This window comes from Dasypus novemcinctus, chromosome 9 (assembly GCF_030445035.2).
Source record: "Dasypus novemcinctus isolate mDasNov1 chromosome 9, mDasNov1.1.hap2, whole genome shotgun sequence".
In the NCBI taxonomy this organism is placed as follows: Eukaryota; Metazoa; Chordata; class Mammalia; order Cingulata; family Dasypodidae; genus Dasypus; species Dasypus novemcinctus.
This window is the reverse complement of record NC_080681.1, coordinates 28,439,599-28,455,229: the sequence shown is the minus strand read 5'-3', so window position 1 is coordinate 28,455,229 and position 15,631 is coordinate 28,439,599. Positions and strand designations below refer to the sequence as shown.

Below are 15,631 nucleotides of genomic sequence, written 5' to 3'. Positions count from 1 at the left end.
AGCAGGGTGACAGAGTAGTCCCACGTTTAATCCAGGAAATTCTTCTTTTATTAATATAACCTCCTAAAATCTTATGAAGTTTGTTGCATATTTTGATGAAAGAAATAATTTCATAAGCCTTCCTTATGGTCACTGTCTTTAAACATGGTTATTTATTAAAGTGACTCTGGTAAATCCAAATTCAGTTTCATTAAATGTACAGAGAATGTAGTAGTACTGATAATTTAATGGTTTTGCATGACTAATGTAAGCTCTCTTGGAGTTAACTGGATATTATAATAATGTTTAAATACCATAAGAGGACAACAAATTCAGTTTAATATCTCCCAACATACTAATATGTACAAAAGTCTTCATGAAATATATGTTTGACAGTGTACAAAACAGAATAAAAATACAAATAGAAGAGGTTGTTTTATAATTTAAAGGCAGTTTTCACCATAGACAGAATTTTTAAAACTTTCACTGTATTTCCAAAACAAAATCAGTAATAAAATTAAACACTTAAGCTATATTTATATATTTAAACAGCAAACAGACACATTTCTATGTTCTTAATACTTACCTTGATGGCAGGAATAGGCTTTTGTGGGATAAAACATTTTCTCTCCAGTGGTGAGAAAGCTGCATTTTGCTCTTTCAGTCTAATCTTGTGCTCTGCTATGATTTTTTTGCGTATCTCAAGATAAGGTCCAAAACTTGGCAGTTTCTAAAAGGAAAACACTCAAAATAAGAAATCACATCAGCTCATAAAAAAGAAAAATGGGAGGATAAAAGCACATAAGCATTATCAAGAAACAAATGTGTATTTTGAGATTCTTTCATATCTCTAACAAGGTCCTCATTCATTTTTGGACCACTAGTCTTAAATAGGCATCAGATTCCATAAATTATTAAAATAACCAAGAGGACAATATCTTTACCAAATATGTGCATATTAAATATACAAATGTTAATTAAAATACATTTCTAAAGGGAATAAAGCTCACAATGGTAAAACAAATCCATTCACTTAAAATAACAGGTATTAGTTAAATCATTTGTTGTTTGGTATAGACAGAAGGTGAAACCTATCGATGCTTTATCCCCCTTCATCAGGTTTTTAGCACAATATAGACATAGCCACAGTCCCTGACAAATGCTTTTGTCAATAGCAAAGGTACTTCGCCAAAGTTCTAATCTGTATCTCTATTTTATTGTGTTCAAATTCTTACTACATCTTTTTAAGGACTGTAACTAATGTTGATTGCAATTTACTGGAATAGCTGAAAAGCAAAATGGTAAAAATATTGATTTCTCTGAATAGAAAACAAATTTTATTTTGCATGAGGAAGGCAAAAATAGAAACGAAAAGCAAAGGAAATGTCACCGTGGCTAAACAAACTCCATCAGTATTCAAAATCACATCATGGAGCTTTAAATCTCAAGGTTATTCAATTGTACTCTACAGAGTTCATTTAGAAAGATACCTGAGCGTCATGGAAAAATGCTAAGTGGTTTCAAGTTAACATAAAAATGCCCTCATACCATTCATTATCCCACGATTATTTCCTCTTCACTTTGTCCTTCCCCTCTTCTAGAACCTTTGATTTTTCACTTTTACTGGCATACATTGCTGGTGATAGACACCACTGAATTCCAAATGTTTTGTGTCAGTCTGTAACCTGGAATTGCTAGGTCTCTTTTATATGACTGCAAAAACACCCCTCTCTCCTGCAGAATACAGCCCATTTATCTAGCTGATGGAGGTCTGGAAAACTACAGCACTTCAAGGTCATCCGGATCTCTGACCTAGCAAATGCTTCAGTGAAAAATCACTCTTGTTTCAAAACACTGGCCTCCACTACCCAGGTTGCACAATGCCTCATGAAAATGCGTTCTCCTATCCCCTCAAGCTCTCAGTAGAGTATGCAAAGTAAACTTAAACCAAGTTCCACGATCAAGCCAAACTGAAAACTGCAACTATAAATTTATATTAGCAGGGAACATATTTATGTAGAAATATCTAAGATCATTTCTTCCACTATCAATTCACTGTAATTATGACAAGCCAAGCAAAGGGAAACAATGTTATGAATGCCAAATTAATTTCTAGAACTACGTACTTTTTCCTCTACACCTTAGTGCCTTCCTATATTACAATATTAATGGTTGCAGTAATATGAAATAATATGATGGAAGAAGAAGTATTTTGGGGATATTTTTACCATAAAGTAAATGATGCTGACTTGCTAAAAGCATAAAATAAATAAGGGTATAAAAGAAATTCTCAATATTTATCAAATAGGTAAGCCTCCTTAATATAGAAAAGGTAGTGTTTGTTTGAGTGTCTCCTTATAGATGAATTTTTCCTGGGGTGGATGAGGTGTTAGGGATTGCATCTGGTGCCAAAGAAATGCCCCTGGGATACAGATAATACCTCGTAAGGTTGTAAACACACGTGTATACGATATAAATCTTGTCAAAATGACACTCCTTTCACACTAATCTTATATATCAAGGGCACCTAAATCCTAATCTCATATTTTTGAAGATTATCAAGAATGGTCAAGTGTCAAAACACTCGACCTCTGGTTCTAGCGGATCCCTCATTCTAGCAAGCACCAGGAGACTCTGAACCATTATCATGGCTCCCTGACTGGTCCTTACCTTAGCAACACCACCTAATTCTACCTAAGAGTTTTGTAAAGGCTGTTAAAAAGAAAGTTTCTTGGACATTTTTGGCCTATTTCTTTTAAACATAGATCAGAATGGAATCTTTTCTTTTCCATTTAAATTACTTTTTAAAAAAAATTTATTGAAATATATCACTCATAAACATACATAAACAACAAATGTAGAATAGTTGTGAACTTACAAAACAAATATATATAACATCAAACAAACATATATAACATCTCACCCTAACACCAATAACTTGCATTGTTTTTAAACCTTTTTAACTAATTGATTAAAGGGCACTGTCAAAATATTACTACTAAACAAAGTATTTTTCCCCTAACCAGTCCGATTACATTTAAGTTACTTTTTAATGCAAATGTAGAGAAAAGATGTTAAATTTAAACCATGATGATCCAAATTGTTCCAGTAATAACAGTATTGATAATAATCATAAATAAAAAAAGTGTTTGAAATCTTTTCATCCTGAACAGAATACAGCCTGGGTAAACACCTAAACGCCTAATATTTTCTGTTAAGTTTTGGCAGTGGTTGACCTCGTAACCATATGTAAATTATGCTAGGCAGCCTTTCCATGGCTAACAGTGCAATGATTCTAGTGTGATCAATTTTTATAATTAGTCTTAAGGTGATGCTCTTAATTTAATGTAAATATTTTATTTGCATTTTCTTTGTGCATTGGTTAGAAGCATCAATGGAATAAAAGTAAATCTGTTGCCGAAATTTTTCTTTAAATTGAAGGTACAAAAATATCAGTGACTGCTCCCTCAACCTCCCAACATGTATTTCCAAATCAGATAGGGTTCATTTGCATGTGGTTCCTTACTGTCATGTAGAGATTTATGAGACCGAGGTGGACTACCAGCTTCCAAAACTTCAAGGCTACCGTAGACATTTTGTTTTCCAGGTTAGTAAGATGAAGTTAAGTGATATATTTATTACATTATACATATTAAAATGGCTCTAGTGTATTGGCGACTGAACATTTTAAAAGTTAAGCTTTCTGCACATAGAAAAGATCAATTCTTCCTGCACCCATCACTTCTACACCTTCTACATTGAAATAAATGTTTGTGTTGTGATTTTGCAAAAGCAAACAAACACCACAAAGCAAAGTAAGATAAAACAAAGAGCGGAGATGCATGCATAGTTAGTCACTGTGTAGGTGTACAATCAGTGATGATTAATAAAGCATTTATTTCAAATCTCTGCCTGAACATATAGTTAATTGATTTCCCATTGCAGGAGAAGAAGCAGCAGGGCTTGAAAGAGCCAACAACAGGAGCTTTTCTTCTTCATTCATTATTTTCTTACAGAAAAAGTTGTAGCCTGCGGAAACTCAAAGCGAGAGGTTTTGAGCATCGTGCTATATTTCTTAAACAAAGGAAAAAGTTCTTTAGGACTATCAAAAGCTGCTTTGTAACTGATGAACTGAACAAAGCTTAAAAATGGTGTGATTTTTGTTTCAACAGTTTCTCCAGGGATTCATCATTGATGAATTTGTTCTCAACAGTAAAGCTAAATCCTACTCATTTAAAGATAACAGTATCTCACACTAAAACTGTCTCTATCCAGATATAAAAAGCATTACATTGCCGATAGAAAAGTGACAACATAATGAATCAACAATGATACCTTAAGCCAGCAAAGCTTTAAGGTAAAGAAGTCTATTTGGATGATAATTTATTCATGGATCAATCTAAATGTAATTGAGCATATTATGAAGTAGAAAAGGGTTCTTGATCCAAACAGAAACAGGTACTAGTACTTCCAGTTTAAACTCCATAATTTTTATGAGAATGGCAGTGAGTTGGCTAACAGCATTGGTCTATAGTACTGTAATGGATCAACTCCTTTTTCCTAATAATTCTCTCGTATCTTTTTGGAAACCATAACAGCAAGAAAAGTAAACAATGACAAGTGAAAAGATAAAAGGATTTCAGGTTTATACTGAGTGATACATATACAGAAGGAAAAATTAGACATAAATGATATATACTTCATAAGTATTTAAAAGTTGGCTTCTTTTTCTTTTTCGAGTCATGGTCCATATATGACATAGTCACATTATTTACACATCTTTTGTTATTTATTCAACAAATACAATATTGAATGCCTACTCTGGGCCAGGAATTGTGCTGTGCTATGCTAAAGCTTACATAATTTCCACAAGGTATGTGTACAGTTATCATTATTATTAGTTTTATAAATATCTCTTGCTATTCATTAAGAGCTATGTTAGATTGAATTGCATGTCAAGAGTACCCAGTTATTGCAGTTATTTAAAGGCATGACACACAAAACTTCTTGGAAACTGTTTGAACTCAATCAAATGACCAAGAATTGGAGAAAAAAATGAAGAATAAACCTTGAAAGAGTTGATCTTAAAAATCAAGAAGGCAATCAGAGAACTTATTGAATATCTAAAATATATGTGGGATCCATGTGGCATAAGGTCTGGGAGCACAGGTTCTTAGTCTGTTTCATCATCTCTGAAATTGGTCATTGTATGGTTTAAATGCTGTGATTCACACATAGCTCCTAACACACACTAATTTCATCATCATAAGGTCATAATGATGCAAGGGAGCATGGTAGAGTAAGAAATGCCTTCTCTGTTCTGTCATTTCTCAATTCACTTACTTTTCTTACTTTTCTCCTCCATTATGACATAATCAGTTGCTTAAATTTTACCCTGATTTTAATTTCAAAATCAGTTTTAGTATGACTTAGATTGAGAAACTTAGATTTTCCTATGATAATTGGCATGTGATGCTTAATCACTGATAAAACAGTAAGGAGTTTTTTTGTGATATCAAATTTGGACAGCGGGAAACAGTAAGATAAAAGAGGAAAGTTCATCTATATATGTTTTCATGATATAATCCGGTGCCCAATTGTGTAAACTGGGATACTAGGTGGAAATGAAAAATGTACAAAATTAATGAAATATGACTATTAGCTTAACCAGATAAATTCATGCATACAAATTTGACTAATAATAATCTGATGTCATACATGTAAAAAGCAATTATAGCTTGCTTCCTAGTGTAAGTAGAAAGCCAACATAAGCATAGTGGCTATGGTACTGATTTAAGAGTTGAATTTGCATTAAAATCCCAGTTTTGTACTCATTAGCTGTGTGTATATGAGCAGATTTTGTAACCATATTGTTACTAATTGTCCTTGTCAATGAAATGAGGATAACAGTATCTTACTCACGATGCTGGTATGTTAAAAAATGGAATGTTTGTAAAGTGCAGGTCTGCCGATCTATTCCCATAAACCTTAACTGCTGCTTAAGCTCTGTGTACCATGTTCTGTTTAATTCCATGTATGCTCATGCAGTCTTTCTGCTTGAAATGTCCCCTCCCTACCCTTTTCATCTGGTACACGCCATTTAGCTTTTTAGTTTCAATTTGGTCTTAGCATCTAAGTAATCTCCTTTATTGAGAACCTACCCAGTGTCAGGAGTTTCTCAGAGTGCTCCAGAGTAATCTGGCCATATTTTAATCCTTGTATTTTTACTTCATTGACTGTGATGCTCAGGCTAATGTGTCAACTTGGCCAGGTAATTGTGCCCAGTTGTTTGGTCAAGTAAACACTGAGCTAATTGTAATACAAGGACATTTATGGGCTTTAGTCATCAGTAAGTTACTGCATAGGTGGCTGATTACATATATGATCAAAACAGGGAGATTGCCACCAGCAATAAATGATGTTTTATCCAATTAGTTGAATGCCTTTAAAGGGGAAGTGATTTCAGCATTCAGAGAGAATTTCCAAGCTCATCTTTGGACAGCCAACATCTCCTGGAAACTCATCAAGGACCTTCACTGGACTTTCATTGGAGTCCCTGGTTTGCAGCCTGCCTGTGGAAGCTGGTCTTCTGCATCCCCAAGGTAATGTGAGAGAATCTTATAAAATCTCATACTATTTACAGATATCTCCTGTTGATTCTGTTCCCTAGAAAAGACTAACTAATATGCTGCCTAATCACCAATAGCCTACACTTCCATCTTCCCCAGTTGATGTCCTAGAGATTTGGCTTTTGATCTAACTAATAAGAGGTACTCTCTCTATGTATATAATTTATTCAGTGCTGGTAATTATGGTCACGATGTTGTGCTACCATCACCACTACCCGTTACCAAAACTTTATCATCAATGCAAATAGGACTCTGTGCCATTGAATTATCAATTCCCCATTCCCTATCCCCACCCTGTCCCCTGGTAACCTATATTCTAGATTCTGACTGTATGAGTTTGCTTATTCTAATAATTTCATATCAGTGAGGTCATAAAATATTTGGCTTATTTCACTCAGAGTGATGTCTTCAAGAATCATCCATGTTGAACTTCATTCCTTTTCATGGCTGAATAATATTCTACTGTATGTTGCTTTAGTTTTTCAGGCTGCTGAAGCAAACACCATGAAATGGGTTGGCTTAAACAATGGGAACTTATTCACTTAGAGTTTTGAGACAAGGAAAATGTCCAAATCAATGGATCATCCAAAGATGCTTTATTCCTGAAGATCAGCTGCCAGCAATTCTTGACAGCTCTGTTCTGTCACATGCCAAGGCACACGGTGGTATCTGTTGGGTTTCTCCTTCTCTTCCAGGTTTTATTGGTTTCATCTTCTTGATTCCATGACTTTTTTTCCTTCTCTCTCTCTCTCTGTACTCCATTTATAAAGGATTACAGTAATAGAATTAAGATGTACCCTGAATGAGGAGTTTCCACCTTAACTGAAGTAGCTGTATCAAAATGGTCTATTTACAATGTGTTGACACCCACAGGAATGGGTTATATTTAAGAACATATTTTTCTGGGGTACATACACTTTCAAACCACCACATACGTATATACCACATTTATCCTTCCACAGGTTGATGGACACTTGGGTTATTTCCATCTTTTGGCAATTGTGAATAAAGCCATTATGAATATTGCTGTGCAAATATCTGTTCAAGTCCCAGTTTTCAAAATTTTTTGGTATATACTTAAATGTGGCATTGTGTGGTCATATGGTAATTTTATACTTAACTTTCTGAAGAACTACCAAAATGTCTTCCACAGCAGCTGAATGATTTTACATTGCCACCAATAATGAATGAGTCCCTCCATTTCTCCACATCTCCAACACCTGTAATTTCCATTTTCTTAATAATAGCTATTATAATGAATACAAAACGGTATCTTATTGTGGATTTGATTTGCATCTCCACAATAGTTATGTTGAGCATCTTTTCATGTGCTTTTTGGTCATTTGTATATCAGATATGTGTTTTCCAAATATTTTCTCTCATTGAGTAGGTTGTCTTTTAACTTTCAGGATAAAGTCCTTTAGTACACATTTTAAAATTTTCTGAGGCCCCATTTATCTATTTTTTTTTTTTGTTGCCTAACACAAGATCCTGAAGATGATTTTCTAGGTTTTCTTCTAGTAGTTTTATGGTTCTAGTTCTTATATTTAAGTGTAGAATTGATTTTGAGTTGATTTTTTATATGGTGTGAGGTAGTGTGGACATATAGTTTTCCCAGAACAATTTATGGGAGAGCCTATTCTCTCTTTACTGAGTGGACTTGGTATCCTTGATAAAAATCAGTTGGCCATAAATGTGAGGGTTGATTTCTGAGCTTTCAGTTCTATTCTATTGGTTCTCTATTTCTGTCCATGTTCCAGTACCATACTATTTTCATTATTATGGCTTTGCAATGAGTTTCGAGACTGGTAGTGTGAATCCTAGAACATTATTCCTCTTTTTCATGATGACTTTAACTATTTGGGACCCTTTACCTTCCCATATATATTTGATGACTGGCTTTTCCATTTCTACAAAGAAGGTTGTTGGAATTTTGATAGGGATTGTGTTGAAATAGTATATTGTTGTGGGTGAAATGGATATCTTAACATTTAGTCTTCCAATCTATGAATAAGGAATGTCTTTCCACTTATTTAGGTATTCTTTTATTTCTTTCAGCAATGCCTTGTAGTTTTCTGCATATAAGTCCTTTACATCTTTGGTTAGATTTATGCCTATATATTTCATTCCTGTAATTACTATTGTTAATGGATTTTTTTTCTTGATTTCTTCTTCCAATTATTTATTCCTAGTGTATAGAAACAGCACTGATTTTTTATGTTGATCTTCTACCCTGCCATTCTGCTGAAGTCATTTATTAGTTCCAGTAGCTTCGTGGTAGACTTTTCAGGATTTTCTGTATCATGTTATCTGCAAACAGGGAAAGTTTACTACTACTTCTTTTCCAATTTGGATGCCTTTTTATTTCTTTAACCTTGCCTAATTAAATCTCTAGCTAGAACTTCCAGAACAATGTTGAATAAGAGTGGTGACAGTGGATGTGACAGTTTGAATTTGGTGAATTCCCAAAAAAGATTATGTTTATGAACTAATTCATTCCTGTGGGTGTGAGGCCCTTTGACTGTATTTTATTCAGTTAAAGGGCCTTTTGATTAGATTACTGTGAGATCATTTTAAAACTTTTATTTGGACTAAGTCAGTGACGCATAACTCAGGTTGAGTCTCTGTGCTCTTGCTGGGTATTATACAAATGGAGACACAGGGAGAGAGAGACAGAGAAAGGAAGCTGCCATTTTTTTATCCTACCATGTGAGAAAGGACTCGAGGATCACTAGCAGACAAAACTTAAGCACAGAATCCCCAAGAGCCTGTCCCCATGAATCAGTTCAAGGCTGAAGACATGAGTCATTTCCCTGATACCCCACAGCTGAAATCAGGAAGTGGAGAAGCCAAGACTGAGAGAGGAGGCCCAGAAAGAGACAAACCTTTTGCCTAGGTGCCCACAGCTAAGTTCTGGGAGATGGTAGGTTCTGAAGGGGAAGGCAGAGGCCTTGGCAGAGATAGGCTGCCATCTTTACCACATGGCTGGATCACCAGTAGCTGACTTTGGTAAGAAAGCATCTATGATGGTGCTTTGCTTTGGACATTTCATGGCACTGGAACTGTAAGCTTTTACCCTAAAACTGTAAAACCTAATGGAGTATCCCCTTAATATTTTCAGACCTGTTTGGGACCCATGACTTGTGTTTTCCTTCTAATTTCTCCTTACTGTAATGCAAATGTTTCTCCATTACTGTCTCCTTTTGCATATTGGAAACAGATAACTTATTTTCTAAGTTTCGTAGGTCTAGGGTCAGAGGGAAATTCTGACCCAAGACAGACTGCATGTGTAATGATTTAAAAGTTTTTGAAATATTGTAATGTAATGAATGTATTTTGTATATGGAAGCATAGATTTTTGGGATTCAGAAGGTGGAGTGTGGAAGTTTGAATTTGGTATATCCCAAAAAGAGATTATGTTTTTGAACTAATCCATTCCCGTGGGTGTGAAGCCTTTTGATTGCATTAAATTAATTTCTGTCTTAGTTTGCCACAGAGCTGCTGAAGCAAAGTACCAGAAATGGGGTGGCTTTTATAATGGGAATATTATGTAGGGTAAAAGCTTATAGTTTCAAGGCCATGAAATGTCCAGAGCAAAGCACCATCAGAGATGCTTTCTCATCCTCTGTAGGGCAAAGATGGCAGCCCTGCCTTTCCTCCAGAATCTACTATCTCCCAGAGCACAGCTGTGGGCAACAAGGCATAGGGACTGCCTCTTTCTGGGCCTCCTCTCTCAGTCTTGGCTCCTCTGTTTTCTTCCTGAGCTCAGCTGTGATTATAAGGCATATGGCTCATGTCTTCAGCCTTGAACTGCTCCATCGTCAGGCCTTTGGGGGCTTCGTGATTGAGCTTTGACTGCTAGCAATCCTCCAGTCCACTCTTATATGGCAGGATAAAAAATAAGGCAGCTTTTGTTCTCTGTTTCTCTCGCTCTTTGTGCCTCCTTTATATAAAACCCAGCAAGAGGTCCGAGTCTCACCTGAGTCAAGCCTCATTGATGTAGTCCAATGAAAACCCTAAAGCTATCTAATTAAGTGATCTCATTAAAGGGCACCTTAACTGAATTTAATGCACTCAAAGAGCCTTACATCCACAGGAATGAATTAGTTCAAAAACATAATCTCTTCTTAGAATTCACCAAATCGAAACTGTCACAATGGCAATCCTTGTCTCATTCCTGATCTTAGAGGGGAAGCTTTTTGTCTTTCACCATTGCGTATGATGTTAGCTGTGTATTTTTCACTAGTGCCCTTTATGATGTTGAGGGCGTTTCCTTCTATTCTACATTTTCTAAGTGTTTTACCAAGAAGGAGTTTTTTTTGTCAAATGCCTTTTCTGCATCAATTGAAATGATAATGTGATTTTTTCCATTGTTCTGGTTCATGTGGTACATTACATTAATTGATTTTATGTTGAACCACCCTTGCATTCATGGGATGAATCCCACTTAATCATGTTATATAATTCTTTTGATGTGTTGTTGAATTTGGTATGCTAGTGTTTTGTTGAGGATTTTTGCATCTATATGCCTAAAGGATATTGATCAATAGTTTTCTTTGTTATCCTTATCTGGCTATGGTATGAGGGTTAGCCTCATAAAATGGATTAGGGACTGCTCCCACCTCTTCAATTTTTTGGAAAGCTTTGAGAAGGAAAGTTGTTAATTTTTGGAGTGTTTGGAAAAATTCACCTGTTAAGCCATCTGGTCCTGGGTTTTTCTTTTTTGAGAGGTATTTGATTACTGATTCAGTCTTCTAGGTAAGCTATTGGTTTGTTGACATCTTCTGTTTCTTCTTGAGTCAGTGCAGGTAGTTTGTGTGTTTCTAGAAAGTCGTCCATTTCATCCAGGTTATCCAATATGCTGCCATACAGTTGTTCAGAGTATCATCTTCAAGTCCATTTCATTTTTTGGGGTCATTAGTAATGTCCCCTTTTCATTTCTGAATTTAGTTATTGGTGTCCCCTCTATTTTTTCCCTGTCAGCCAAACTAAACTTTTGTCAATTTTACTGATCTTTCAAAGAAGGATATTTGGTTTTGTTGATTCTGTTTTTTCATAAATTCTGTATATCATTTATCTCCACTCTAATTTTGTGATTTCCTTTCTTCACTTTGTTTTGACTTTAGTTTGCTCTTCTTTTCTAGATCCTCTAGTTTTGAGGTAAGTTCTCTAATTTCAAATCTTTCTTCTATTTTAATGTAAGCAGTCAGGGCTATAAATTTCCCTCTCAGCACTGTCTTTGTTGCATACCATAAGTTTTGGCATGTTGTATTTGCATTTTCTTTTGTCTCAAGATATCTCCTAGTTTTCCTTGTCATTTCCTCTTTGACTATAGGTTGTTTAAGAGTATGTTGTTTAATTGTTTGATTTCTACATATTTGTGAATTTTATATTTCTCCCTCTGTTATTGATTTCTAGCTTTATTCTATTGTGGTCAGAGAAGATACATTGCATAATATCAATATTTTTTAATTTATTGAGATTTGTTTTGTGACCTAACATATGGTTTATCTGGGAGAATGATCCATATTGGTGAAATGTTCTATATATGTCTGTTAAGTCTAGCTGGCCTAGAGTATCATTCAATACTCTTTATTTTTGTTTAATTGATCTTCTGTCTAGATGTTGTATCCATTATTGCAAGTGGTGTATTAATGTCTCCTACTATTAATGTAGAACCATCAATTTCTGCCTTTAAATCTGTCAGTATTTGCTTCATATATTTTGGGGGTTCTACTGTTAGGTGCGTATATATTTATAATTGTTGTCTTCTTGTTGAATTGACCCCTTTCTCAACATATAGTGACAAACCTCATGCTTCATAACAGATTTTTATTTAAGTGCATTTTAATTTTTATTTAAGTGCATTTTATCTGCTATTATTATATCTTCCCCAGCTCTCCAATCTGCTATTGAAACTGTCTAGAAAGGTTTTCATTACAGTTATTGCAGTCTTCAATTCCAGTGTTTCTCTGGAGAGATTATCATTTTGTTCATTCTTTGTTTACTCATATCCTTTTACCTTCTCTGTGTTTTCCTTTATCTCCTTGAGCATATTGAAAATGATTATTTTAAAGCCTCTGTCCAGAAAGTCCAAAATCTGGTCCTCTTGGTTGAAGGTTTATGGATTTTTATCTAGTTCTTTCGGATAGTCATCATTTCTTGTTTCCTTGTCTTGTAATCTTCTGTTACTGTACATTTTAATATTTTTAAATATTAACTCTGGGATTTAGTTTCTGGGCCATCTCTTAAGTTGTATCCAAGTAGTGATAAGACAAAGAATTTCTTGAGTGCCAAGAGCTAATCAAAACAGACAAAGGCAAAAAGCACTTTTCACTCTCTCTGCAAATTGGCTCTGCTCCTGCTGATGGTCTCCTTCAGAGCTTAGGTCTCCTATCAAGCAAATTAGCCACAGACGAATGGAAGAGGCAGGGTCTGTCATATCTGAGTCTGGGTGGGTCTGGAGCCTGGGAGCCTCCTTCTCCTGGTCTTTCTAGAGGCTTTAGGAATAGTGTGTTTACAGTTTACCGGAGATTGTGCGAAAGCCTCTCTCCTCGCTTTAGAATAGACTTTTTCACCCTCCTGGAAACTCTTTTGAATGACCTAATGCAGGTAGTCTTTTGCCCCAGGCCATTTCAACTTAATTGTTTCTTACACTGTCTCAGCTGTCTGGGAGTGGCTACTGTGTCCTCAGGACAAACTCTGGGTGGGAGGGCCAGAGCCAGGTTTCCAGGCTCAGAGCATCCCCACCCATCTGAAGTAATTGATAGAGGTAGAGATCTGGGATCAGACCACAGCTGCTGGCTATGCGGCTATGGGAAGGGGGATGGTAGTCACTATGGTAAGGGGAAACTCACTGGTCTTTATGCAATTTACCAGTCTCTCCCTCTCACTCCTCCCTGGATGCTGCACAGGGTTCCCCTAGACACTGGAGTTTCAGTGTTTTGGTGAAGGGACTGATTTCTGGAGCTTCCTACTTCCCATAAATCTTCAACATGTGTTTATTTTAACTTAACAAATAAATGAATGAATGTCTTGTATGTATTTACAAAATCCTGTTGGCCATTTGAAATATTGGAGAACTCCAAATAATTACATAAAAAAGGAAATGAAGTTAATAAAGTTTTCTTAATATTAAAAGCATGCTCACATAACAGTTGTGATTCGTAAATTCAAAAAATATTTCTGAAGTGCAAGACTCTTGAAATTTATGTGTAAAAAAGTAATCTCTCGGGAAGCAGACTTGGCCCAGTGGTTAGGGCGTCCGCCTACCACATGGGAGGTCCGCGGTTCAAACCCCGGGCCTCCTTGACCCGTGTGGAGCTGGCCCATGCGCAGTGCTGATGTGCGCAAGGAGTGCCCTGCCACGCAGGAGTGTCCCCCGTGTAGGGGAGCCCCACGCGCAAGGAGTGTGCCCCGTAAGGAGAGCCACCCAGCGTGAAAGAAAGTGCAGCCTGCCCAGGAATGGCACCGCACACAGCAAGATGACGCAACAAGAAGAAACACAGATTCCCGTGCTGCTGACAACAACAGAAGCAGATGAAGTAGACACAGCAAACAGATACAGAGAACAGACAGCCAGGGTGGGGAAGAAATAAATAAAATAAAGAAATAAATAAAAATAAATAAATCTTTTTTTTTAAAAAAAGTAATCTCTGACCTTAAAGAGCCCACAGTTAATAAACAATTGCAATAACCTGAGGCAATTGTGGTAGAGGTGACACAGGATGAAATAAGAGCAATGACAATGTGCACCCCTCCCAGGCTGAGGAATCAGAGATTTTTCTGGAGGAGGTGGCATGTGACCTAAGTTCTGAAGAATAAGGTGAAGTAGGATGGCAAGCAGTGAAGATGGAAGGGGAAGGTCAGGAATGGGGGAGAAAAGACTCAAAGTGGAAGAAATAGCCAAGGGAGGAGAGTGGCCCTTTGGAAGAGTTGCTGGGAAGCCAGCAGATGTAAACTTTCTCTTCTAAGAGTGTTTCCTAAGATATGAGAAGGTAAGGACCTTCCTCTGAAAGAGAAAGCAGAGTATGTCTGCTATAAAGTGATGAGGTCAAAATATGTGTTATGAATAATGTCAATCAAGAGAAGAAAATTTAATCTCAAAGAAATGTCAGCAAAGGATGGAGGACTGGCTCTTTGCCAAACACTGTGCCAGTGTTGGGGCTACAAAGATGAACAGGATGTGGTTCTTTCCAAAAGCAGCTGATAGCCTTGTGAGGAAGACTAACTCATCTTCAAAGGAAGTGAAGTGAGAAAAGTTATTATTTTACTATTTAAGTGTTATGTAAATAACAAATTTCAGGTTTCTCAAAAGAAACAAATTATCATGTTTAGAGAAATGACTTCTAGCATGTTACCTTTACTTGGTATTTGGGGAATGAAATCTAGATTGAATGATTTAGGAGAAATCAAAACAGAGATGGTCCAACTATTATGCATGAGAAATGCAAATGGATTTTGGAGCAGAGGGAGAACAGAGAAATGAGAGGGAAATGGAAAGAGCTAAAAGAGAGAGAAGAAAGAGCGACAAAGAAGGAGTGGAGCATGATGGTATGACGGCTAAAGAGCTTTTATAAACAGGGAGAGCTAATATCCAATTTTAAGCGGTTTGCACTGCTGCAATCTAAATCCTACTCCATGATTCCTAAGTTTTTAATAAATTCTCCTATACACATAAATGACATGAGAGAAATTTGGAAGAAAATCAAGGAATTAGGGTTGAGTTTCATGGTAGGGTTGGCATACAGCTGAAAGAATAGAAACAACAGGAGGTAAGGTTTGAGAGAGATTCAGAATTGAGAGCAGAAATTTATAGCAGAAGTGACCTGGAGAATGTAATTTCTTGGAATTCTGTAGAAAGCTCCCAGAAGTGGGACAGAGTGATCTCAAGCAACGTCTAGGTTACCCAAGTAATTATAAGAAAGAATGGGATCAGTGGAGGAATAGAGGCACGGTCTGACACAATTTAGATCAATGAGCAATTAATTCCAACTAAGAAGATTAAGAAAGATTTTATAGTG

At 36.2% G+C, this 15,631-nt stretch overlaps 1 protein-coding gene across 3 annotated transcripts in view; it reads right to left on the bottom strand.

The window, feature by feature from the left end:
* DPYD (dihydropyrimidine dehydrogenase) overlaps positions 1-15,631 on the bottom strand; it is a 982,193-nt gene that overhangs the window by 19,012 nt on the left and 947,550 nt on the right. For all 3 annotated transcript variants that reach the window (XM_058303142.1, XM_058303141.2, XM_058303140.2), the window contains one exon: positions 566-709. In XM_058303142.1, the coding sequence (XP_058159125.1) occupies positions 566-709 (144 nt within the window). The remainder of the gene's footprint in view (positions 1-565; positions 710-15,631) is intronic.